General features: G+C 36.6%; 2 protein-coding genes across 5 annotated transcripts; both read right to left on the bottom strand.

The window, feature by feature from the left end:
* Positions 1 to 10,661: 10,661 nt before the first annotated feature.
* Positions 10,662 to 19,569, bottom strand: LOC113742555 (uncharacterized). Of its 4 annotated transcripts, none has more exons than XM_072077380.1 (15): positions 19,393 to 19,569; positions 18,959 to 19,121; positions 18,505 to 18,603; positions 17,289 to 17,416; positions 17,035 to 17,188; positions 16,835 to 16,944; positions 16,607 to 16,690; positions 16,481 to 16,529; positions 16,202 to 16,293; positions 15,481 to 15,619; positions 15,310 to 15,389; positions 13,803 to 15,229; positions 12,639 to 12,749; positions 11,533 to 12,352; positions 10,662 to 11,065 (listed from the first exon to the last, which is right to left on the bottom strand). In XM_072077380.1, the coding sequence occupies exons 3-14, from the start codon at positions 18,595 to 18,597 to the stop codon at positions 11,787 to 11,789; spliced, it is 3,033 nt and encodes a 1,010-aa protein (XP_071933481.1). In that variant the 5' UTR covers positions 18,598 to 18,603; positions 18,959 to 19,121; positions 19,393 to 19,569; the 3' UTR covers positions 10,662 to 11,065; positions 11,533 to 11,786. The 4 variants fall into 4 exon arrangements, with proteins under 4 accessions (XP_071933481.1, XP_071933479.1, XP_071933484.1 ...); XM_072077378.1 differs by having other exon boundaries at positions 18,959 to 19,067; XM_072077383.1 differs by lacking the exon at positions 18,959 to 19,121 and adding an exon at positions 11,210 to 11,257.
* Positions 19,570 to 20,227: 658 nt separating this feature from the next.
* LOC113728233 (choline monooxygenase, chloroplastic-like) lies at positions 20,228 to 24,797 on the bottom strand. Its single transcript, XM_072077387.1, has 10 exons — positions 24,344 to 24,797; positions 24,109 to 24,154; positions 23,746 to 23,881; positions 23,182 to 23,256; positions 22,873 to 23,085; positions 22,522 to 22,617; positions 22,211 to 22,332; positions 22,026 to 22,119; positions 20,749 to 20,799; positions 20,228 to 20,605 (listed from the first exon to the last, which is right to left on the bottom strand). The coding sequence occupies exons 1-10, from the start codon at positions 24,675 to 24,677 to the stop codon at positions 20,468 to 20,470; spliced, it is 1,305 nt and encodes a 434-aa protein (XP_071933488.1). The 5' UTR covers positions 24,678 to 24,797; the 3' UTR covers positions 20,228 to 20,467.
* Positions 24,798 to 25,064: the final 267 nt, after the last annotated feature.

Below are 25,064 nucleotides of genomic sequence, written 5' to 3'. Positions count from 1 at the left end.
TGAGGAGGAAGACATCTATTTTACGGTCCCTGGCAAAATGAGAGTTACCCGCGGACGCAAAAGTTCCAACACACTCCCATCCCAATTCCCATCCTGAATAAAATGATTTTCAGTTTGGTCCAAATTTTTAGGACCACAGACAGACCATCATCATACCGGGAAAAGAACTACTACTCTGTTAAATCTTCAGAACACCGTGTCCTGTAAAAAAGAGACGAGTGTCTCTCATACTCACTCACTCGTCTCTTTGATTCAGTATGCCACACTCATTTTTGGAATATATATTATTGTATTGGCCCCAGCTTAAGTAGCTATGAGATGATATTATTATATCATGTTTGGATGTCCAATATTATTTGGAATAATTACTGTAGCACTTTTTTGTGATATGATGTATGTGAGATAAAAAGATAGTTGAAAATATAAAAAAATGGATTAAAAACTATTTTTTAAAATTTTAAATGAAATATTATTATTTGGGATAAGTTTACTATCCAAACATTAATTGGACCTTTTGGTACGACCTCACGTCAATAGTTCTCATTAGAGCTTTTAATAATTCATCAATACCTTAGGCGGTAATACTACTAGTTACTACAACTTACTGATGCTGCGTGGCTGGGATGATAAATAAAATAGTCATGCAACTAATGCAAACGTTGTCATTAAATACTTCCTCTGTCCAATTTTGAATTGTAGTCCGCTTTTCAATTAAAAAAATGTAGGCTGGTGGCCACCACCAATACATTAAGGCTCGACTCCCGCCAATTTGTCACAATTAAATGTGACCTTGTTTAAAAAATTCTACGCACTCGCCCGACCCTCTCCCTCCCTCCTGTAGTGTGGGAATCAAAATGGAACAGAGGAGTAACTATTATGACATCTTCAAGCACTGCTTCCCTCCAAATTCTGCTCCAATTATTCTAGTTGTAGGTTATTATGTATGTAAAAAAATCTGAATGGCTGTAAACCCAAAAAAAAAAAAAATGTATATATTCATACTCCAAGAAAGAAAGAAAGAAAGAAAGAAAGAAAGAAAGAAAGTCACGAATAAACAAACAAACATATAGTACCAGTTTATCACTAGAATTAACAAGAGTGTGTGTGTGTTATGATACTTTGAGAAGCAAGCTTTTGTTCTCACCACCTCCTTTCCTTCAAAAAAAAAAAAAACCTGCTTAGTACCTGGTGAAGGGGGTGTCGCGTATCTTTTGTGCAAACCTCATTTAATTCCAACAACCGTATGATTGCCGATTTAACAACCAACAACCCTTCCTTGTGTTGTCAACTCTTTTTTTCACACTATGGTCTTTTAGCACGGGGAAAATTGAAATCGAAAGGTATTCAGGAGGAAAATCTGATGCTACAGTCCACTGTTCAATGGGCTAAAATGCTTCTCCTCTTCTTATTACTACGATCAACGGTCAGATTCCCATCTTACGATTCTCTTCGTGTTTGCATTCGACAACTTCGGCAGGGGCTGGAGGGGAATTTGACTTTTGGAAAGCATATTTGTTGAAAGAATTTTCAGCCAATTAGCTGTTGCTGTATAATTGGTCCTGCCTTTTTATACCTATAAATGTACCAAATTCTGTCGGGTAAATGCGTGACGTGCCAATAGGGCAATATCCCAAGTCCAATACAATCGCCTTTTTCCCAAGGTATTATTAAATTGCACACTCCGCTAATTATAGTACAACGAATAATTCCAAAAAAAAAAAAAAAAAAAGATTTCCGTGTAATAATATGCACTACTCTTTCCCTTTCTGTAATAGTACAAAAGTACACGAGTTTCTAGAAAAGTTCCTACACCATGGCATGGGACATAAAAATTGCTGTGGTCTTCTTTATTTCTGCAAAATATCGAACATTTTTCTGCATAGCCGGTTAACATATGAATTGGTTCGAGTATGAAAACATTTTTGTTCAAGGCCAACTCATTCAAACTTTTTTTTTTTTATCGTTCCATCACAATGTCTTCATCGATGGAATTACAAAACAAATCGATGAACATGCAGTAAATTACGTCATAAATACGACGACAATCATATAATTGCATTAAAATTCTAAAAGTACACGCCATGAGTACGTAAATATAAATCAAGCCTCCCAAAATTGAACTCCCTAAAAAAATATAAATCAAACTTTAAGAAAGGGTACGGTCTTACCAGGAGTAAAAAGTAGAGGCAAATATTTACTCTTGGGCTGGCATTACCCATTAGTCTACTTTTAACAAAAGAAAATCTTGCAGAGCACTGCTGTAATTTGCGGCTTTTTGGAGCGGAGCTGGGAGCTGGGAGCTGGTAAAAAACTTGGCACTGCTACTTACTCATGTCGGTAAACGTGAGTCACGTGCACTGTAGGGTGTAGTAGACTCGTGCTCAACCCTGCGATTTCGGCTCTCTTTCCTTCGGAAGATGCAGAGAATTGAGACACGCAAAAATCTTTTTGGATACATTATTAATTTGTTTGTACGTCCAAGTCTAAGCTCCAGCCTCCTGTGGTTAGAGATAAGTGGGGCAGGCGAAAAGGAATTGTTAAATACACAATTTCCCGCATGGATTAATTTGCCACTTGTAGCATTCATTTGAAATTTTGTTCTGAGGGGAAAAGAAGGGACTAGCTAGGCTCCTTCCTCTCTCGAATTCCAATTTAATTTGATTGATTAACCTTTCAAGTACGAGGAAGGGTGCATCATGGCCCCGTTGCATTGAGAAATTCTTACATAGTAGCGATATCCGATGCTATGTTTGTTTATATATGCGTGGAAGAGGCTATGATTTCGGATTAATTTTGCATACGCAAACAAACTCGAATGGATGAATACATAGAGCTAGGATGAATGTTCTGGCAAGAAAGAGATATCAAAACTTGAATGGATACTTCTTTGGCCTATTATTGCGTAGATAGAACACAAATTAAAAGAGATAGACAGACAGCAAGTATAACAAGACAGAGAAAATCCTTTGATCATTTATGACAACCTTTTTAAAGTAAATCATCCTGATCGATATTGCACGATATGCATGCAGCTAGGTGAAGGATCATTTTCCGGGTTATTGTTTGAGGAGGAGTACAAGTCGATATAGACAAGGTAGCAAATTTTCTGGCCTGTGTCGTGTGGATGGGGATGGAGGGTCTGCTATCCCGTGGTACCGCAGGCCCTAGTGCTCTGATTGGATTCCAGCTTTGGATTTTAGCTTTAATGTGCACTGTAATACCCTCCTCCTCCTCCTCCTCTGCCATTTTCACTTTTTCCTTCGTTCCTTCCGCCAAGGTTTCCCTGTCCTTCGCCTCCAAACCTCTTTTACAGTCCCATGAAATTAAAAATCTCTTTCCTCCAGTGACAATGCTGCTACTATTGAATCGGTGCCTTTAGATATCGATTGACACGTGGTAGGCCCAAGCCCATCTGCTGGAATTTAAGCACTGACTGACTGACTGTTCGCTCACACATTAATCATACGTCTGGTCCCTCTCCTGCTTTTTTTTTTTTTTTTTTTTTTTTTTGTTTGGTTCTGTTAGGTTTGATGCTCAGAATAGGTGGACTTTTTGCTGCGTGGGGCTCTCTTAGATCTTTCTACGATCTTCCAAGAAACATGAAAACATATTGTATTTATGGCACTGAATCAGACAACCAAATGGTAGGGAAACTCCAAATTTGTCTCCTACGCTCGGGAATAGTAAATCTACAGATAGAGAGACTGCTAAAGGCTAAAGAGGAGAGCACATACTTAATATATGATTTAAACGAATGCTTTTTTATGCATCCAGAAGGTCAAAAATATTTACTCATGCGCATAGTATTGATTGATTGTGTATGTAAAGAAGCATTCCCTTCCGGTCCACACAAAAAAAAAAAAAAAAAAAGAAAGGATCCATTTAAACCAGTGTGTCTTATGGCTGTTGTGCAGAGACTAGAGGGTAGTGGTGATCTCTTTTAAGGAGACCAATGTGCACCCACTGGAATATAAGCAATGATAAAAGCATCACTACTTTTACTATTTACTAACAGGAGTAAATAGTCTGTGCAATCTTTTCATGCATCCTCCCAAGGTTCCTCCACTACTTGACAGCTTGATATCTTTCCAGGAATCCTTTTTCTTAAAGCGGGAACTAAGAATCTCTTCGTCCGCTTCTTGTTAGATATTATGACATCCAAGCTGAGGAAAAGAGCCGCCACAAAGGGAACCACCATGCACGTATCATGTATGTAACTTGGAGGCTTGACTACACAATTTCTCATGACGCCAAGAGTTGTGTGGCATAATGACACTTCGACTTCAGCTCTCCCCATCTTCGTTGTCTTTCATTTTTCTTTCCTTGGTTTCTCTAATGTTCATAAATCAGTGGCAATGGGAGAAGTAGTAGCGGCATTGGTAACATCATGCTGCTGATGCTCATCCTTGCTAATATTGGAGTAATAACCAACCTTGTAAAAGTTATCTTGCGGATCAACAAAAACTACTGTACAAGTCTTTAAGCACATGGTACAAGTATCACAACTCTTAAGCATGTTCCATGTAGGAAACTTTTTTTTTTTTTTTTTTTTTGAATTCTCTTTATGAATCTGCAAACGTTGGCTAAATTGCATGGATATAACAAAAAAATCTACTTAAGACCCCAAAAGAAAAAAAAGAAATAAAAAGAGAAGATATCACCCACTTTTTTCATTGTGTTATTTCTGAGTGAAAAAGAATAAAATAACACTAGGCGTGTTTCAAAATTATTTCAGATATTATTATTTTACTTACGTCACAAACATAATTTTTAATCACCTTTTTATATTTCAAATTACCACTTTATCAAACATATAACATATTATAAAAAATACTACATTAATTATTCTGAATAATATTTTAAATAATTTTCTATCTAAACACAAGCCTTTCAATTTGGAAAGCCCCCACTGTTATTGAGCAATTCATCAGCTCTGGATGTACAGGTTCGAATCACTTCTGCGTCTTTTGTGTCCTCTCTACCAACGCACCAACTAGGCCGCTTGCACTGATCAAACAAACTCGCATCAGTCGCATACAAAAGGGCTCTGGTTCAGGCCTAAACTCGTAACGGCCGAAGCGCCAAAGCACACCGTCACAGTGTAGGACCAATACCCAAATGCCATCACAGGCCAGGCCCAAGAATGGGTCCCCGTCTGCTTTCGCAATGAATGCCAAGTGAGTTATATTTTTGGAAAATTTGTCAAATTGGTCCCTAATATTTTCACAAAAAACTTTTTTAGTTCCTAACATTTAAAATCAGTCAAAATAGTTCCTAACATATAAATTATGAGCCAGTTTGGTCCTAATGCTCTTATTTGCTCTTTTTTTTAGGCTAAAAATAGCACACTTGTTATGAAACAATTAAAAGTATGGATGTCCCTTTGTATTCCTAAGAGGATTAATTCATGATTTATGATTACATTATGTATAGAAGTTATAATTCATAAATCTATTCATGTAGTGGAGAAACCGTTTCATAGATTTCTTCATATTATTGTAGTAGTGGATGTTTAATAGGATTTATGTACCTTTAATTTTGTAGTGCCTATATATAGAGGTACATTGAAACCCTTTGAGAGGACTTTTTGTATCTTGTTATAATACAAGAATATCATTCTCCATTGCTCTACTTTTCCTCAAATATCTCAATTCATACTATAGTAGTTTTATTTTGTTTTACAACACGTTATCAGCACGAGTCTCTATTTTTGAGCAAAAGATGAAAACAAAGGCTCTACCTTGAACAAAAGTGAAACACAAGATTTTGTCGAAATTCTGCACACATTTCTTCAAGTAAATTCTGAGGTAAATTTCTAACTCACAAGCTTATTTCAATTTCTTATGGCTAATATTTGAATTATCGCAAAAAATACAAGTGTCTATTGCTGAACAATCACTAAACACAAACATATACTGTTTGACACCTTTGAGGTAATATTTCTTCTTTTAATTCTACTTATTTACATTTAGAATTATTCGTTATAGATACTTATATTCTGATGCATTGAGTTTTGGAGATGCTATTATAGAAAATCAATTATATTTGAGGATCTATTTGTCCTTTGAAATACTTAAAGAAAAAGATTCGACCACCTGAAGATGGTCGTTCTTTAACGAAAATATTTGGCCACTAGAAGATGGTCATTATTTCAAAAGTCTGGTATGATAAATTTACCTGTAACTACAAGAACATAATTCTGCAATTTTCAAAATTACTTCTCAGTTGAAATTGTGTCGAAAAAATTTTACTCATAAGATATATTGAAAATAATATACTCCACAATTGATTTCTCTAATATGCTCCTGTAGTAGCAATATTAAGAGAAATTTTGAGAAGTATTTTGGACTTATTGCATGCTAATTCTAGTCCATTCCCAGAAGTGAATGTGACTAAATTTCAATTTATTAGTTATGGTTGATGCCATGACTATGGTTTTGGTAAATATATATTTTACCATAACAAAAGAAAAAATTACCACTTGAAGTGGGATAATATTGATGAGGACAAGAAAATAAGAATTCTGAAGATAAATGTCTCGAAGTACATTTGACGAATCAAAATTATAATAGCATTTTCACATGGCCATTTTCTTTAAACACCCTGAAGGTGTATGATGATTGATTTAATTAGTTTTTCTTCCCGAAGAAGAAGTAGATGTTAAACATTTGGAATCAAAGAATTATAGTGATGATATTTGTCCCATAAGAATTATGGTGATAATGATATGTGTCTCATCAATAAGTGTTATTATATACACTATTTTTCAACAAAAGAGTCAAACACAATTAGTGTTAGTGCTTAAGTGATTGAAAGCTCCAGAAGAGCCACTACTATATTTCTCCTTGTAGGAGAAAAGTTTATCATGAATAAAGTACTACTTTTTATCATGTCTCGAAAAATTTATTGAATTTGAATATCCGTTGAAATGGATATCAAATTGAGACATTAAATGAAACAATAATTAAGATTATGTTTAGAAATCAAATGAGATAAAGGTTAATTATATCATAATAATCATTCGAGAGAGAAATGGTTATCGATATAGTTGTCTTCATTTTCATTTGATTTATAATCATTACCTGCAGTAAACCAGAAGTTTACTGATCCCAATAGATATATGATTTGACAAAAATGAGAATATTTGAGAGCCGACAAGTATTTATACATACCCCCTTTATATTATATATGGCTCCAAAAGAAATTTAGAATTTATGTTGGGTATGAATCACTTTTTACGATTAAATATCGTAAAATATTTGATGAGTGATCTATTAAATGATTTATTTATTCTGATGAGTTACGATTCCCGACATTAGGGGGAGGAAGAAATCAACCGAAAGGAAATCACCTGAAAAATTGGATTTCCTCGATCCTCATACAAAATAACGTGAACTGGAAGTTCAAGAAATTATTCATTTGCAGAAAATTGCAAACCAGTTGTCAGATATATTATTGACTCCAGAAGAGTTATTCAATCAACTGTTCCTGCAGGAAATACCTTGATTAAAATTGATGTCCCTGAAGGACATGCACAAGTGCTACAAATAAATTTAAGGCCGGCCTACCTAAATAAGGTATAAATTGATTTCAAATATCTCCGGAGATTAAATGTCATGACAAAATTCAACCTCTTGAAGAGGTTGCTCCTGAAGAGCCAACTTATGAAGAGAATGAAATCATAAAAAAAATTTAATTGGAGCCTAATAAAATGTAGCACTTGATATTATAGAAGTTGATGAGGATCATGAATCTAGATCGGTTGATGAATGTCGGTATAGAAATAATTGGAAAAATGGAAAGATGCGATTCAATTTGAATTGGACTCACTGGCTACAAGAAAAGTTTTTGGACCTGTAGTCCAAACACCTGAAGGTGTAAATCCAGTAGAATATAAATGGGTATTTATGAGAAAAAAGAAATTATGAGGTATAAAGCAAGACTTGTAGCCCAAGAATTTTTACAAAGGTCTGGATTTGATTATGATGAAACGTATTCACCTGTAGTGGATGCTATTACATTTAGATATCTTGTGAGTTTTGCAGTACATGAAAAATTAGATATGCGTCTAATGGACGTCGTTACAGCATATTTATATGAAAATCTTGAAAATGATATTTATATGAGAATCTCCGAAGGATTCAACATGCCTGAAGCATGCAAATCAAATCCTAAAAATATTTATTCTATTAAATTACAAAGGTCTCTGTATGAGCTCAAACAATCTGGACGTATGTGGTATAACCGTCTCAATGAATGTCTGACAAAAGAAGGTTATACCAATGATCCAATATGTCCATGTGTTTTTATTAAGAAAAATGGATCAAATTTTGTGATAATTGCTGTATATGTTGATGATCTAAATTTGATTGGAACTCCTAAAGAGATTCAAAATAATGTTGAATATTTGAAGAAGGATTTTGAGATCAAGAATTTTGGAAAAACAAAATTCTACCTTGATTTACAAATTGAGCATTTGAAAAGTGAAATTTTTATCCACCAAATTACATATACCCGAAAGGTATTAAAGCGATTTTATATGGATAAGACACATATATTAAGTATTCCAATGATCGTCAGATCATTAGATCCTAATAAAGATCTTTTTAGATCGTGAGAGAAAGATGAAGAGATACTTGGTCCTGAAGTACCATATCTCAGTGCAATTGGCAAAGAATATTGGAATGCGACGATTAAAAGATCTCAAATGATGTTTGCATCAGGGGGAGAAATTAATACACAAGAATAGTGTACTCTTTTTCCTTCACTAGGGTTTTTGGTCCCACTGGGTTTTTCCCTAGTAAGGTTTTAACGAGGCATATTCTTTGTGTAATTGACATCCAAGGGGGAGTGTTATGAAACAATTAAAAGTATGGATGTCCCTTTGTATTCCTAAGAGGATTAATTCATGATTTATGATTACATTATGTATAGAAGTTACAATTCATAAATCTATTCATGTAGTGGAGAAACCGTTTCATAGGTTTCTTCATATTATTGTAGTAGTGGATGTTTAATAGGATTTATGTACCTTTAATTTTGTAGTGCCTATATATAGAGGTACATTGAAACCCTTTGAGAGGACTTTTTGTATCTTGTTATAATACAAGAATATCATTCTCCATTGCTCTACTTTTCCTCAAATATCTCCATTCATACTATAGTAGTTTTATTTTGTTTTACAACACACTAACATAATTTCAAGAGGAAAATTGAAAACATTCGTTAATCCATAATTTTGTATCCCTCAAACACTTCCACCACTTTTTCAATTGGTTCTCTGCCTACTGCTACTTCATAATTTTTTCTTGTTTATTCTTGAATTCCAACTGCAGTTTCCATTCTCCTTTTTGTTTAAATCCCGAGACATTGGGATTTGTCCGCGAAGTAGCAAGAGAAGGAGGTCAGCAAATTGTTAAAGCTGAAACAACCAAACTCCCAAAACTCTATAGAGCAGCAATGGAAGGAGATTGGAAAGAAGCTAGTTGCCAATTTCGTTCCAATCAAAATGCAAAGACAGCAAAAATGTCCAACCTTCGCATGACAGCCCTTCATGTGGCAGCTAGCTGTGGCCGGTCAAAGTTTGTGCAGAAGCTTGTGAAGGAGTTAGCTAAGGAGCAGCTTGAAGCCACAGACCAACTTGGCCGAACTGCTCTTCATCACGCGACCTTAGCTGTAGATGTGGATGCTGCTAAAGCAATGATGAAAAAGAACCCAATTTTGCCTTACCTTGGGGATGCGAACAATCATATTCCCCTATTCTATGCTGCAAAATGGCGAAAGCCATTAGAAAGAAAGAGAATGGTGGAAAATTATTCTATGCCAGTGTGCTATTTTTAGCCAGAAAAAAAAGTAAATAAGAGCATTAGGACTAAACTGGCTCATAATTTATATGTTAAGAACTATTCTGACTGATTTTAAATGTTAGGGACTAAAAAAATTTTTTGTGAGAATGTTAGAGACCAATTTGGCAAATTTCCCTTTTTTTTTTTTGCTTTTTAAGGACGAAATTTATGAATTTCAAATCCAATACACCAGTAAACCTTTTAGAAGTCTCGTGTATATTTTTACGAGTATAAAAACCTTCGACTTCAGTATTTTCATTTACATTGTTCGCCAGTACTCAATGATCCAATTGGTTATAATCTCCAACTCAATGTAGCCACTAGGCGGCGTGCAGTGCTTTTGCACTTCAAACACATTTGATCATCTTCGAACCTACAAGAGAAGTTTCAACATATCTCGCAGTTCACACAGCAGATCTGCTTCCTCTTGTCTGCCAGCTCAGGAGTCAATGAAGGAATTGACTTCCCGTGTTTCTTCTTATTGATAGATGTGCAACTAACTTGATCACCCACAGCAATTCTCCAGCTATCTGAATAAGTAACTCTGCACCAGGACCTTTAAAACTTCCAGCCTGAAACCAAGAACACTCCAGCCCGACTATAAGCCTGTAACCTTCTCACGCATTTTCAACTTATTAGCTCGCAACTCTTTTAAGTGTTTGCAATCAAAATGCAAGATAAAGCCTATGCATTGGGTGCTAGAAACAACATGCACGCCATCAAGAGCCGGAGAAACTAATTATCCGAGAGAGAGGCCAACTTTCCATTGACCAGCGAATTTTATTCTAAATATAAGATTTTAAACGGCTAATAAAATGCATTCACAAGTATATCAATGCATATATAGATACCAACTTTCCCAAAACACCAAAGTCACATATTCGACCTTTAAATGAATAGCAAGAAAATAAAATTCACAACAGTTTCCAACAAAATCAGCTGCAAGTTGTACTTACAATATGGTTCCCAGTCTTTAATCCACCCCCCCAACCCCCCCCCCCCCCCCCCCCCCCAAAAAAAACTACCAACTCACCAGTTAGCATTATTTTCATTTCTGGTCAACTTTACCCCTCCATCAAATTATCCACAAATTCCTTGTCTATTGTACATAGAACACTAGAACTCCTTAGTAGTACAGGAGAACAACCTGAAATCGCAATATTCCAGCAAAACCTCTCTTTCAACCTTCACATGTAGCCACAGTCTCGGCATTTCTTCATCTGCAATTTATAAATACCATGAGAAGGACAAGAAACAATTTATGCAACCTATGATATCAGGTAGACAACAGATAACTGCATACAAACATAATAGTCATGAAAACTAATTTAAACTAAAAAATTCAAACACATGGCCAACTTAACTCAGATTTTTGCACATGAGCAGAACCAGAAGATGCACAAATTCCATTGCTGAAATCCACACAACACTCAACTTTTTAAACTCACATTTAAATAGGTAACCAACATAAAAGTTTAAAGAGTTCATTTAACATTAATGCCAAAATGTCAAATCCAAGGATATTTTTTCCCAGATAAAAATAATTTAGAGATTCAAGAATTACACATCCTCAGATGCACAAACCAACCTACCTACCCATCCACACACAAGTGCACTCAGATCGATCGACATTTACAGTCCCCAAAATATTGGTGTTCTAAAAAGAACAATATACGTGTATACTGACCTATTGGTTTCTGGATACCCTGTTGACTGGGTTTCATCCTTTACCAATCGGAATCAGCCAGGTAAGACCTATCACACATCAGCTTCGTCTTGCTAAACACAAAGTCGCAAAGTTCCTGAACCAGTCTCTTAAAGTCACTGTTAAGCAAGCAAGTTGGAAGCTATTGTATCATTACTAGACCACTGTCCATTGGATCACATCTGATCTTGTTCCACCATTATGGCCTTCACAGGCCAAGAGTTCCTTTGATTCTACTAAATTCCATATGTTCTGTTGTATAAATCACCTTGGCTGGGCATGCGTAACTTGGAATCCTCGTACCCAGTGTAGAATTTATTAAATCCCAACCTTTCGGGTCTAAGGAGTTCAGCCATTCCCAAATTATTTGCACTCTGAACATCATTCCAACCATCCCAGTGGCCATTTGACATCAAAGGATTTCTAGACTGTGGAAGACTGACTTGTGAATATGGAGATATGTTATTCACCATCGATTGCTCCATTAACCTTGAAGGACTTCTAAATGAATCAGCAAAAGAAAAGGCATCTCCCATATCATCAAGTCTATGATTCTGATGAGCGGAAAGAGACCTTTGCATCAACAACTGAATCCTTGTATTATCTTCAAGGGTATTCAATTGAGGAGAAAAACTTGATCTCATGTCTAAGCCAGAGCTACTAAGGCTGTCTGGAAGCCTCCCTTTACCAACAGCTAAAATTGCAGGATCCATAAACTCAATATCCCCATTGCTCATAACATTTCCAGGCTGCATTGGCTGATACTGATTTCTGAGTGTAGAGGTGTCAAGCATAGGGTGCCCTGCATAATAGTTGGCCAACAAAATGAATGACAAATTTCACCTTTTTGGCCAAGAACAAGAACCTCAAAAATTGCTATTTCTTTCTTGGGATAAGTGGGTCAGCATGAATGTGTCTGTATCGAGTTTTCCCCCCCTTATTTTCTTGGGATAACTTGGGGTATATGAAGTGACCAAAGAAGAAATGTAAGCGTGTTCTTAAAGAGGCTGTATCTACTGTGTGTGTGCGTGCATGCGTGTGTATTGGGGGGGGGGGGGTTGGGTAGGGGAGAGAGTATATGAACTCACCGGAAAATGAGGTGCAAGTCTGATCGATTCTCTCATGAGACATAAAACCTGGGGGTGGTGCTCTGCTTGGTGTTGAAAAGCCTGGAGGCGCTGATACCTGAGATCTTGAAACTGTGGAAAGTATAAAAACTGTATATTTTAGCAATGAATGATGACATTTAAGCAGAGACGGTAAAAGAGCAAAGTATAACAACATGGGAGGGAAAATCATGACAGATTACAAAGTGACAGACGACTAATGTCGTACTAAACATACATCATTCCATAGCATTATCAAAACAAACAAGATAACAAGCTTATCATTCACACAGACACAAAGACATGCATCCATTTTGTACTACTACCAGCCAAGCGGAGGGAGAGCAATCAATTCGAAGCAAACAGTAGTAGGAGGTGGTCAACAGAAGTTCTGACCAAACACAAGCTAGGTGTAAAGAAACCACACATTAAATACATGTGTAGAAATGCTAGGAAAAAAAGCTTCTAATTTATAATAAACATGAGGCACAACCGACCAAACTACTAAAAACCCGGACTGTTGAATATTTTCCTCCTTTTTTGATCACCTTTTCTCAACAACATTCTCTTATGCAAGTCAGATGCCAGGCTTCTATACAGAAGTTCATCGGTTCATCACTGCTTTGTTTTAAGGGGCCAACACACGAGAATGGCGCGTGAATTGTGAAGGAGACATTACTTGATAACAAAGATATAATAAGTACAGCAGACAAATGTACGTACAAATAAAAAGTTAAATAAACAAAGTGGAGCTGACACTTCAGTTGAAGCTCCTAAACAAGATTCTCATTACTATAATATCATAAGAGAGTGAAAATTCCAATTAAACACCAGAAATAAAGAAAATAGAATAGATTAAAAATGCCTTCCGACATGAACACAGAATGAAAGAGGAAACACAGACAAAGTCAGAACTGATAGAAATGGATGTCAGAGAAGCAAGAAATAGCATAGCATGAAACTCAGCAGAAGTGAGCTTGTTAACCACAGAAGTATCCTACAAACAAGCCCAATTAAATGACGATGTATAGGATTTCTATACCTCATGCAACTGGACATGCTCTGAATTAAAACTTCGTCGTCAAGGCGGCAATCAAATGACACAATAAAGCACACTGTATCAATCCAAGAAGAACTTTAACTCACCTGGAAGCTTGCTAGAAGTGAAAAGAGAATGACTGCTGGCAAAAATATCAGGTTCCTCAGCATTTACCAATGACATACCATTTCGAATGCCAACCTTATCCAAATGGATGCTTGCTTTATTCACAAAGTCATGGCCGGAATATTGAGGCCTAAAAGCTTGACCAATATAACCAAGAGATGATTCACCATCAGCGGCATGATTCATAGGATCCTCCTCTCTTGCAAAGGAGAACCTCGACTGATTGCTTTGCTGTACTTTCCAGGGGCTCACAACTCCATGGGAGCCTTGTTGTCTATCAGTTTCACCCAAAAACTTGGCCAAATTCTGAGGTGAAGTTAATGATGATTCATCCCAAGAATCAAAGTCCAACGACAAAATATTTGATATTATGCTGCTCTCCCCCATATCTAAAGCAACATTGTGGCTGGTACTCAAAACTTCACTATCATATCTCCCAATATGCTTAGATTTCTCAGCATTAGTAAATAAATAAGAATGTTCAACATTATTGGCCAAAGACGCAAAACTGTTGAACTGATTCTCAGGGTACCCGCTAGACAAAACTGGAGTACCAGACAACTGCAATACGGAATCAACTTTGTTATCTACAACATGAAGATCACCATCACCATTGAAAGGACCACTCTTCAGAGGAGAACAACCTCTATGGTTTAGCGATGAAAGTAAAGAATGAGAACTATTTGGTAAGTAACTAGCATCACTGATAACTTCAGGATCCTTCAGTCTCTGGTCTTCAAAAGATAGCGAGTCATCTTTTTCTTCATTCGAGGCAACTTGCACTCCTGGAGTTTCAGAATATTTATTCCTTTGAAGATAACTATCACCATTAGATTCCACTGCATTCCCAGTTGTCTGAGAAGTCAAAGGTTCTCTAAATGGTTCTAGGTAGATTTGTTCTACCCCACGACATTTATCATCAATGCCCAATGACAACATATCAGAGGATAAAGTCTTAACTTTTTCATCTATATCGTCTTTTAAATCTTTCACTGAACCAGATCCAGAGGATTCTGAGGAGGTGTCGTCAGAGTTAATGACTTTAGGAGACAAAATGACATGTTTATCTTTATCTTTAGATGCAGGTAAGCCATATAGTTTGCTGCTCGTAGTTGCAGTAGTAGGATTACTAGATCGGCTTGGGACATCAGACATGGTAGTTGGAGAATCTGAACCTAAATTCTGTTTAAGAGGCTCCAACATCTGCTTGCTTTCCAGTTGAGTTTTATTATTCTCTTCAGCAGGAAGCTTCTTCCCAACCTCAGCATGGGACAGAGGAATGTGGTTTGAGCTTGCAAGAGCTGTAGAGAACGTAACTGGCCCATTACAAGCGTCAGATTTTTGCTTTTGTGGTCCATTGGAAGATGGTAAAATAGATGTCAGCTGATTGTTCAAGGCACGTGTTCCCCTGCAAAATCACAAAGTCCATTATTGGTTCCTCATCCTCATGTAAATCAGAGGATAATGCAGATCAGTTACATGGCATACCATGAGGCTCCAGCTGGAAGAGCAACAGATCTCCCAGAACTACTATTCGGTGGTGAACTTTTTGTACTGCTACTTATATTCTGCAAGACAAAGGCAACAATATTGTTATGACAAAATCCCGTATACCCCAGAAATCTCAAGTCAGAAATTGTAGACAGCAGAAAATCTTACATTTGTAGAAGTTTTACTAATTGGTTTGCCGGAGGAAGCAGAAATGTTATTGCAGTAATCATCTGCCGGTGGTGGTAAGACATTTCCCGAGCGCCGTTGCAAACTATTTGTAGCACCCGTAATTTGTTGAACTCTACTCCTTTAGAATCACCATGTAAGTTAATGTGATGTCCCACAGATGGTAAGAGAAGTACTAAACAGGAGCAAGACACATAAAATCTTGAGTTGTGAACCTTCACATGATCATCACACAAATGACCTAATAATTATGGCACACTTCAGGAGATACCAGATAAAGGCATGATAACCATGCATAATGTTCACACCACAGCTCAGGCCTCTTTCAGTCTAGCAGTTAGAGTACCATGAAAAATACGTCCATTATTCCTAGGATAGAAAGTATCAAACAGAAACTCTCCTTCCCTGCCGGTCACCATGAGTATTAAAAGGTTCTAATTGTTCAAATTCTTTCAGTGCAAGGTCTTGCAAGGTTGACAAAATTAATGAAATATCAAAACTTGTAACCTCTTCACATAAGGTAAAAGATAATACCCATCAACTGCAATCGTTAAAGATTATCAGACATTATCATAAGATATCCCTCATATAAGCAGCTCCAAAAAAAAATTGCCAAGTAATTCCATATCTGCTATAAATGAGGGCACAAATAAACAGGCACATTTTACTAAAAGACAAGGAAACTCCACTACTAGAAAACTACCTTGTAAAAGCTGATATTATTTCATCTTTTGTGAAACTGTCCTCTTGTGAACCAATTTCATGCAAGTATAGACAGTCAGGGTTGCTGCAAGGCTGAAACAAAGGTTCAAAGATTTACATCAATGCATTTTGAGACACACTGGATGGAAAAGAGTACAAACAGAGAACAAGGCTTGGAATACACGACTGAAATGATAAAGAAAAAGATACATCAAGACACATAAAACCTAATGACAATTCCTACTCAAAGTTGAATAGAAGTTGCCTCCCAATACCATACCACATTTCGCAGCCACGCATGACAATATTTTGTGGTTCCAAAACAAGCCCTGCAGCAATGAACATCAAATTATTCTCTTGCACATCAAAAGCATGATCACATTTCTTAATTGTAACAATTAGCCACCTTAAAGATCTGCCCTCCAATATAAAACCATGTACTGACTGAATACAGCGAACTGCTTCATCTTCTTTTGAATATGTAATATATCTAGGTAAAAGAAGAAAACAAAAATAAATTATTTGCCTAACAAAATATCAAGAACCAGCTGTCATATATAATCAGTTAAGGATACAAGTCAGAAACAGACTCAAACTTAAAAGCAAATTTAGGTCTTAGAAAGAATACACTTACACACTGCAGGTATTATTTGCAAATTGTTGAATGGTACCAGCTGCTGTACGAGAGATAGACACTTTCATAACCTTGCCATACTGACCAAAATATTCTTTCCGCTGGAGAAGCTGCATCACGAACAACAGCACCAATCAATCAATGTAAAGATACAACCGGGAAAGTGGGATGGAGGAGGAGATAAGAAACAGAAGCTATACTTCCTCATCTGCTAAATTAAGAGGCAATCCCACAATATAGACAAGGTTCCTTTGGATAACTCGCACACTGCTAAGTTGCTTCCTTCCTTCAGAATTTTTAGTTTTCCCCTTTTGTGTTTTGAATTTTTTCTCCATATTCATCTCAGCCACCAACCTATAACCAAAATGATCATGATAACAGCAGAAAAGCAGCTGAATATTGTTTTTTGATGTGGCAGAGTTCCCAAAGCACTTCAATTTGTAAAGATAATTACCTTTCACAATTTGCTGCCATCCCAACAATCTTTTCCTTATTATAAGGAGTACGACATGCTGGACACCGACCTTCTGTGTCATCCTTCTCAGCCATGTCCATTATATGATGCCAGCACCAGACACAGATCTGAAGAGATGAATGCCAAGCATCAAGATGTTGACAGCAATCACTTATCAGAAAAATAAAAGGACTTTGATGATTAAGAAACTATTTATGAAATATTATAAACAGAGTGTGTGTTCGACAGCCCAATCCAATAAGCAGGAAAAAAAACTGTCTCCTTGCATTACAGCATTCTGTCTTCCTTGTCAATTAAACTATGTTTTATGTAAGGGTAGGGAAAGAGGTTGTTCGGGACTACACCTTTCAATCAAACTACTTGGCAAGTTATCAAAAACTTACACCATTACATCTTTCATGTCTTATTTTCAGGAAAAGTAAGCAAGTAATACGAGGATATTCCAGTAGTTTGATTAATTTGAATATCACTTAATGTCTGATAGCCCACCAGCAGAATTGCTAGACATCCATTGGTCTCCACCAAAATTTGACATCCCGTCTAAGACAAACCAATGCATTTACAATCTTAATTATGGAGGTGTTTGCTTGTCTGTTAAACCTCTAAGCTTCAACTTGCAATGGCAGGATTAAGAGTAAATTAAAACCTCCTAAACAACCTAAACTCAATTGCATCTGCATGGCTTCTAAAGTTGCCATTATGCCCTCAACTTAAGGATTCAACAGAACACATTAAAGGCAATACAAGATCATAGTTTCGTGCCTCTCTGCCTCAGATCCATCAGTTGGGTGGCAACTCCAACAAAGCACAGGCCATACAGCCACTTGTTCTCTATGGATACCATATGGACAGATTAGAGCAACAAGTCAAGCAAATATAAAGATCCATTAATGCCACCAACGGGTACCAGTAACAACAGGTGAAGGAAAAACCAGGCCACTCATAATGTAGTAGCACTTCAAGAACAAGGTGAGGACTTTATAGTGAATGTGAAGGAAACTATGCCGTAGGGGTGAAATGTTCCGCGACAATTACACAACATTGACTTCATAGTGGTTCTGCAACTCATATCAGACCACATACTGAAAATTCTTATCAAAAGAATATCCAAAAAAATAAGTAATAAATATGTGACAATCTCAAAAAGCTTCCAAACCAGTAAAACAAAAATTGGGGAAAGGGAGCAAATTATAACCTCATAACCACACTTGCAAGGCTTGAGTTGCTGATCTGTCAAATCCATTTCCTCAGCACAGAGAGGACAGGTCCTTTCTCCTTCGTCGCTCATGATTGCCTAGACAAAAGCATCATATCAAAAGTTTGCATAAATCAAAAGAATAACCATAACAATTGCAATTCACCTAAATTCCATATGTCATTCACTAAAAGAATATAAAATTTGAAATACATTCAGCAAAATTCAAATGCTTAAACCCATGGATGCTATCAGAATAAGAAGCTTGCAGTAAACAGCAAAAGTTTTCAGACGATCATTAATTTTGCTGACATGCAACACCGGTTTGGTGCTCATGCCATACACAATTTGGAAATTTCGGCCCACATTGATGAGCTAAACCACACTATGCAGACCAGAGGCAATAAAGACTTGAAAAATCCCACAAAAAGCATACTAGTCGCGAGTTTCTGACCTGAAGTTCACTTCACTTTCCTAAATCCAAAGTCAGACCGTTAAAAACTTATCCACTAATCTCGAACCCAAGAAGAGATCGTCAATCTTCACCAAGACGAAATTAAAATCTGTATAACAACTAAATTACTGTGCAACCAACCGATCCCTATAAAAAGCGAAACCTAATAAAAAGACAAAATAAAACAAATCTTATAATCAGACAACCGTATGGCAAACCAGAGTCAAAATCCAAACCCCATAAAAATAATCAACAAAATCATAATCAAAAAACTACTTAAAAGCAACGAGTAAACTGAAAAAAAAAAAAAGAATTAATGCAGATATCGATGATGAGGTTCAATCGGGGAAACAATAACCATGGGGATCTGAGATAAAAGAGGGATAAAGGAGAGAAATTAGGGTTTTTGAGACGGAGTATTGGTTTAAGCTTACAGTGATGACTTTGCTTGGATTGGATTGGATTGGATCGGAGAGAATCGGAGAGAGAGGGAGAGATGAGGATTAGATTTTGCCCTGTGAGAGAGAAAGCGAGAGGAGGAGGAGGAGAAAGAGGGAGCCACCACAAAACAATAAAAAGAGAGCAGATGGGGAGTAAGGGGGTCGGCCTCGGGTTGATGGGTTGTTTTATGCAGGTATAATTTCGGGTTTGGATCCGGAAATTTTAATCGGGTTTTGGAGGTTTTCTATTTTCGTATACTTTTGGAAATTTTGGGAATATTTGCTTTCCTTTAACTGGTTTGATAAAAAATGCTATATTATCTTTCTAGAAAGTAAAAATAGTTTTGATTTTGACCACTAATAAATCATGGTTACGCTAGCCTTTTACATACAAGTAGATAGTAGGAAATTTGAAAAAAAAAAAATTTTAAAAAAGGACAGAGAAAGATATAGAGAAGGAAGGTATTGAAGGGTTTAGCTAGGAATTAGCAGGATTTTCGTACACAGTCAGGGCTGTATATGGTAAGAAATCTAATGAGAGATGCCTACATGCAGTCATTGTTGTGAATCTAGCCCAAATATACACAATTAATTAAGGACTGAACCTCGATGGTCTTTTTTTTTCTTTTTTTTTTAAGTTTTATTTGCTTTCAAGTAAACATGGCATTTTTCTTAATTAACGTTTGGAAAATTGAACCTTAATCCAAGTTTATATATATTTTTTATAAAAAAAAAAAATTATCAGTTGAGCTACGGAGATGGAGTGTCACCAATTTTAATTAGCACTACTAAAGAGTCCATTTGGATTGAAATATTTGATTACATTGAATTTGGATATTCGGTGCATCAATCAAGGCACTTATCTCTTCTTTCAAATTTTGAATGATACTTCTCTTGACCGTGAATTATGGAAATACATTGGCAGTGATAGTTAGATTCATCGCCTGTACCATATCATCATAAACATTTCATTTAAACTTTTTACACTGCATGCTTTTTTCTCCATGATCTGCACAAGACTTCAAAATGGTCTGCTGATAATAACAGTCGCCAATCTGAAATAGAGCTTCTAGTTGCAAAGATTTTCGTAGAGCAAACGGTGAAAATGATGCATGGGTTTCTCAACAGTAGGAGCATATCGGCCACAGCAGTATGCCGGCGACTCAATGCCTCTCTGGACGGATTCACACAATCTAATGTCTTCCACCTGCAAAATTCCGACCAGAAACACACACAATACAATTTAGCAGATCCATGATTGCCTCAAAAAAGGTCAAAGGACGCGTCACTTCGAACATATGTGACGACAAGCTCACGTTTCTTATTTGATTAGATATGAATTGGATGTACCTGAACCTTCTCACTCTCTTTTAAGCTTCTTTCTACAAAATCATGGTCATCCTAAGAAGAAATGAAGGTGCATTAGTAAAATCCCAGCAGCCACTAATCAGTTTAAAATCCGATCACTTGAGAAGCCCATATGTAAGGTGACAGAGCCTTCCTGAAAGGAAGCCATCTCATAACCAGTGTACCTTTGAAGCAAGTACCGTGACCAGAAATAGCTTCCGGTAATGTTCCAAGCTCAATTATATAATTGCTAAGAAACCAGCATGCAGGTTTGATTCGTTCTCATTTTTTCTTTATGTAGTCATCAGGCAATTCATGGTTGCTTCACTAATATTTCCAACCAAGAAGCAGAAAAAAAAAAGCATGCCAAGAAGACCATCAAATTCTGGGGGTGGTAAACCAATTGATATACAGTAGTAGCGTCTGCTCGACCAACATAATCACCCCGAGAACTAGCATCTAATTCTGCTAACAAATGGTTGTGCTAAGAAATTCTCAAACTTCTTCTCTTCATCCTACAGTTAAATAACCTTCTACTGATAGCCATAACATCCTGACAGTTCTTTGGAAACCGTTCCAGTCAATGTTATGGTCTGATGTGGAAGCGGGAAAAAATCTATAATAGCATGTGTATCTTAGGCAAGATAACCACAACGTACAAATTTCATGCAGATATAGGACTTATATACGCTAGCTTTTATAAAAATTCTGCTAGTAGAAGTTAACTAAACTTCTTGCAGTTTTGCTACATTGGTGGAGAGATTCCATTGTGTCTTATAGGTGAAAATCCCAGAGTGGCTTTGAAAGATTTTACGGGTTCATATTTGGCTTTCTTTTCCACACTATATATCTGATTTTCTCTAAGTGTCCAGTACCTTGCTGCCAATTCCTACAACTCAAGTTTCTCGATCAAATCTTCTGTACCAAAGTGTCCAGCTAAAACTAAGACCACGTTTCTTATCAATATCTTTCTTTGAAGGAGTAGTTGTATGGCTGCCCTCCATTTAACGAGCCAGACTATATTACACTGCAAACTTGCACCAGAGTAATCCTTCAATGCTATTCAAAGCAAAATAATCCGTGTACTTTTTAAATTGTGTATGCATCTTTCCCCAATTTGAGATACTCTTTATATCCCAAATACATCCAATTTGACACAAGCATGCCACTGTTTATAGTTAGATTTTCTGGCTTTGCAGTAATGATAGTGTGATTTAGAGGATTCCACATTCAGTGGTTGAATAAATTCCAACGTAATGACTTATCAGAAGGGAGTCTACCTTAAGAGATGTATCAAGAAAGTAATCAAATATCACTTGACATTTCCGAGGCCCCAATGGTACAACCAGATTGGTGTCCATCCAAGGTCCATACCTAACAAGAAGATAATGCATTATCTGTATTCAGGTATAAATTGACTATCAACAAAAAGATGATAATAGGAATGGTACATCTTAGTACTGACCTATTAACCATGAAGTTTGGATATATGAAAGCATATAGAGCTTTTGAGCCAAGTCGATCGAAGTCTGGTGCACTTTCTGTGGCATCACCATCACATTTTTGGATGCTAACTTTTTCATATACCTTTACAGTTGCATTTAGAAAAACATATGTTAATACCAGCTAGAAATCATTGACACCTTACATAGGTGCGGACAATTAAGAATTACCCTGGTTCAAGATTGACATGAACACGTTTATTAAAAGAATTACAAGCATCCAGAGACAGCAACAAACAGAAGGCCATAAAATGGAATCCAGTAGAGAGCATACTATGCTGGAGTATGACTCGAGCTTAAGACCAGATGCAAGGCCTTTATGAGCATATGGTACGTGATATCCCCCATCTAAGTAGTTGTCACAGAAAACCTGCAAGCAAAGAACTAATCCATGAGCAACAACCACATAAAACTAAACAGAATTTGTTAAAATGGGCTTCTTATAATTTGACAAAGGAGACACCAAGATTCGATGTATATACTAAGCAAAAAAACCAACTCAGACTGAATAGAAGGGTACAGGGAAAACACCAGCCTGGTAAGGAGATCTCATCTGAGAAAAAAGCAAGTGCAAGAAAATAAATCCTAAATCACTAATTTCAACAGAAAGGTGAAGATTACAAACTTTCCAGTTGCAATTAATGGTATATTCATGTCGGCAAAGAAACTTCAGAGAAGAGTCATTTATTCTGGTACTCAGTAACTCTGATGAACTGCCCAGCCATTCATCCCCGACAATGTTGCTCTGAGATTCTTGCTGAAGCAGATTTTCAGTCTCAAAGTTGAGAAGCACAAAAGGTCCCCATATTGCCACTCTCAAAGGAACAAGTCCCATTTCCTATACTCCATAGGCAGATATATTTATTAAAAACACCACCAATCGGTGAACATTTGGTGCAAAAGTTGGAACTTTTATCAAAAGAAATTTCCTTACATGTACTCTGAAGTTTTTGATTCCTGATATTCTAGTTGCCTTGAGGAGTGTACCATCCAAACCATATGTCCACCCCTAGGGGAAAAAAAACAGAGAGATAGCGTTTTATTGACCTAGATCAGTAAATTTTTTATAGCATAATAAAAATCTGAAAGTTGTAAAGCACACTTTAATAAACGTGCTAATAGGACTATGTTCCTAATGTTTGATTAAAAGTCTTATTTATCTAAGGACAAAATACAGCTCCGGCCACGACATAGTCAATGAAATCATAGTAGCAAGTAGACTCATAAACAAATATTTGCGGCGGTTAAAACAAAGACATTCATTAAAGAACTTAGATCCTTACAAAGTGTTTTTACACGATTACAAACAGCTAAGGGGTCTGCACTCTCTGTCCCAAAACAAACATGAGCACTGTACACGATCCCAAATGCTTAAAACTATAACGACAATTAAAGTATAAACATTTATCTTGTATATGAGGAAAATCACCACATGATGCAATTAAGAATTCATTCATGCAGTGACTGAACCAACTGATTTAGGAACCTGTGAACTCACATGATATGGGCAAACAAAACAAGATTTCTGCCCACTTCCAGACGCAAGAAGCGAGGCATGATGTCGACAAACATTGTGAAATGCATGTAAGTTTCCATTACCATCCCGGCACACCACATATTCAACATTTCCCAATCTGCCATAGGCCCATAGTTCACTAATTAGCTAACTTTTGAGAAGAAAGCACTCTCATTCATGGAATTTTGTACCTTTAAAAGATAAGCTAGAAATTTTAACTTCACATTTTAAAATGGTCCCAAATTTGGGCAAACGGATTTTCACAAGCTAAGAAACTGTTGCATACAAATTAGCATGCAAATCCAGAGAGCATATGCTCTTATTAGAGACAACGACTTTTGTTACCTGCCGGTGAAATACTGGTGGGGATCTTTAATCTGCTCAGTATATCCTATCACATTAAAAAATAAAAAAAAAATATTAACATATAAGTACATGAAACAACCGAATAATAGAATTAGCCTTTCGCAGCTAATTTGAATCTGGCTGCTGCAAAATCTGAAGAATATTGAAAAGGGAACGTCCATCTAAGAATCCCACGAGAAAAAGTTAATGTTTTAAGGAAAAAAAAAAAACTTACCAACGGCCTGCCACCCTCTGTAGAAGACTTGTTGGAGTTCAAGAGAGTGAAAAGAAGGATCGGTGTACCAAGAGCTAGGTGGGGTCAGAGCTTCCTCTATCGGGATTTGGGGGTTGAATTGTTGGATTAAAGTTTGAGCTTCTTTGTCCAGAGATGACGAGACTGTGAAAGAACACTTGTATATGGGATGCTTTTTGGGTTTGCTGAGATTGAAGTTGCAGCAAAAACTTCGTGGGCCAATTCTATAAAGATAGTGGAGTGGAAATTTGTTGTTCGGGTTCTTGATTTCAACGAGGAAGGAGGAAGTGATTGACCTCTGAATCATTATTGCCATTGAAGGTTTTATACTACGACACCAGGGCGCTGCTATCAGTCTGCAGCAGGCACCGTTCTTTATTAAAAAAGAAAAAAGGAAATCAGGCCCCAGTTTTTGGAGTTTACTAGATTAGTTTTTGTGTACCCTTTGGGGCTTATTTGGATTGTTTTCTGACGTTGAATTTCGGCTTTAAAAAGTAAATACTACCTATGTATCAAGGAAAAAGTCCTCACTAGTAGCGTATCATTTCTTTAATTTGCCGTCTAAATTCGTCTGTTTCTTTCTGTCTGGATCTAAAGTACGGGAAATGGTGTCCAAGCACCTGATTCGTATTACTTCTATCATGGAAGTGTCCTAACAAAAAATTTTTTTTTATCGACCTTAAATTACTTGCTGGACAATATT

This window comes from Coffea arabica, chromosome 1c (genome assembly GCF_036785885.1).
Source record: "Coffea arabica cultivar ET-39 chromosome 1c, Coffea Arabica ET-39 HiFi, whole genome shotgun sequence".
Taxonomy (NCBI): domain Eukaryota; kingdom Viridiplantae; phylum Streptophyta; class Magnoliopsida; order Gentianales; family Rubiaceae; genus Coffea; species Coffea arabica.
This window is presented reverse-complemented; position numbering and strand designations above follow the sequence as displayed.

Coding starts and splice junctions, on each gene's coding strand:
- LOC113742555 (XM_072077380.1), bottom strand. CDS start 18,597: ATGAGCGACGAAGGAGAAAGGACCTGTCCTCTCTGTGCTGAGGAAATG. Junction 16,294..16,480: donor ATGCGTGGCTGCGAAATGTG/GTATGGTATTGG, acceptor CCTTTGTTTCAG/CCTTGCAGCAACCCTGACTG. Junction 15,620..16,201: donor ATAATATCAGCTTTTACAAG/GTAGTTTTCTAG, acceptor GTGATTCTAAAG/GAGTAGAGTTCAACAAATTA.
- LOC113728233 (XM_072077387.1), bottom strand. CDS start 24,677: ATGGCAATAATGATTCAGAGGTCAATCACTTCCTCCTTCCTCGTTGAA. Junction 24,155..24,343: donor CAGAGGGTGGCAGGCCGTTG/GTAAGTTTTTTT, acceptor TTAATGTGATAG/GATATACTGAGCAGATTAAA. Junction 20,800..22,025: donor TTCTTGATACATCTCTTAAG/GTAGACTCCCTT, acceptor ATTTCTTCTTAG/GATGACCATGATTTTGTAGA.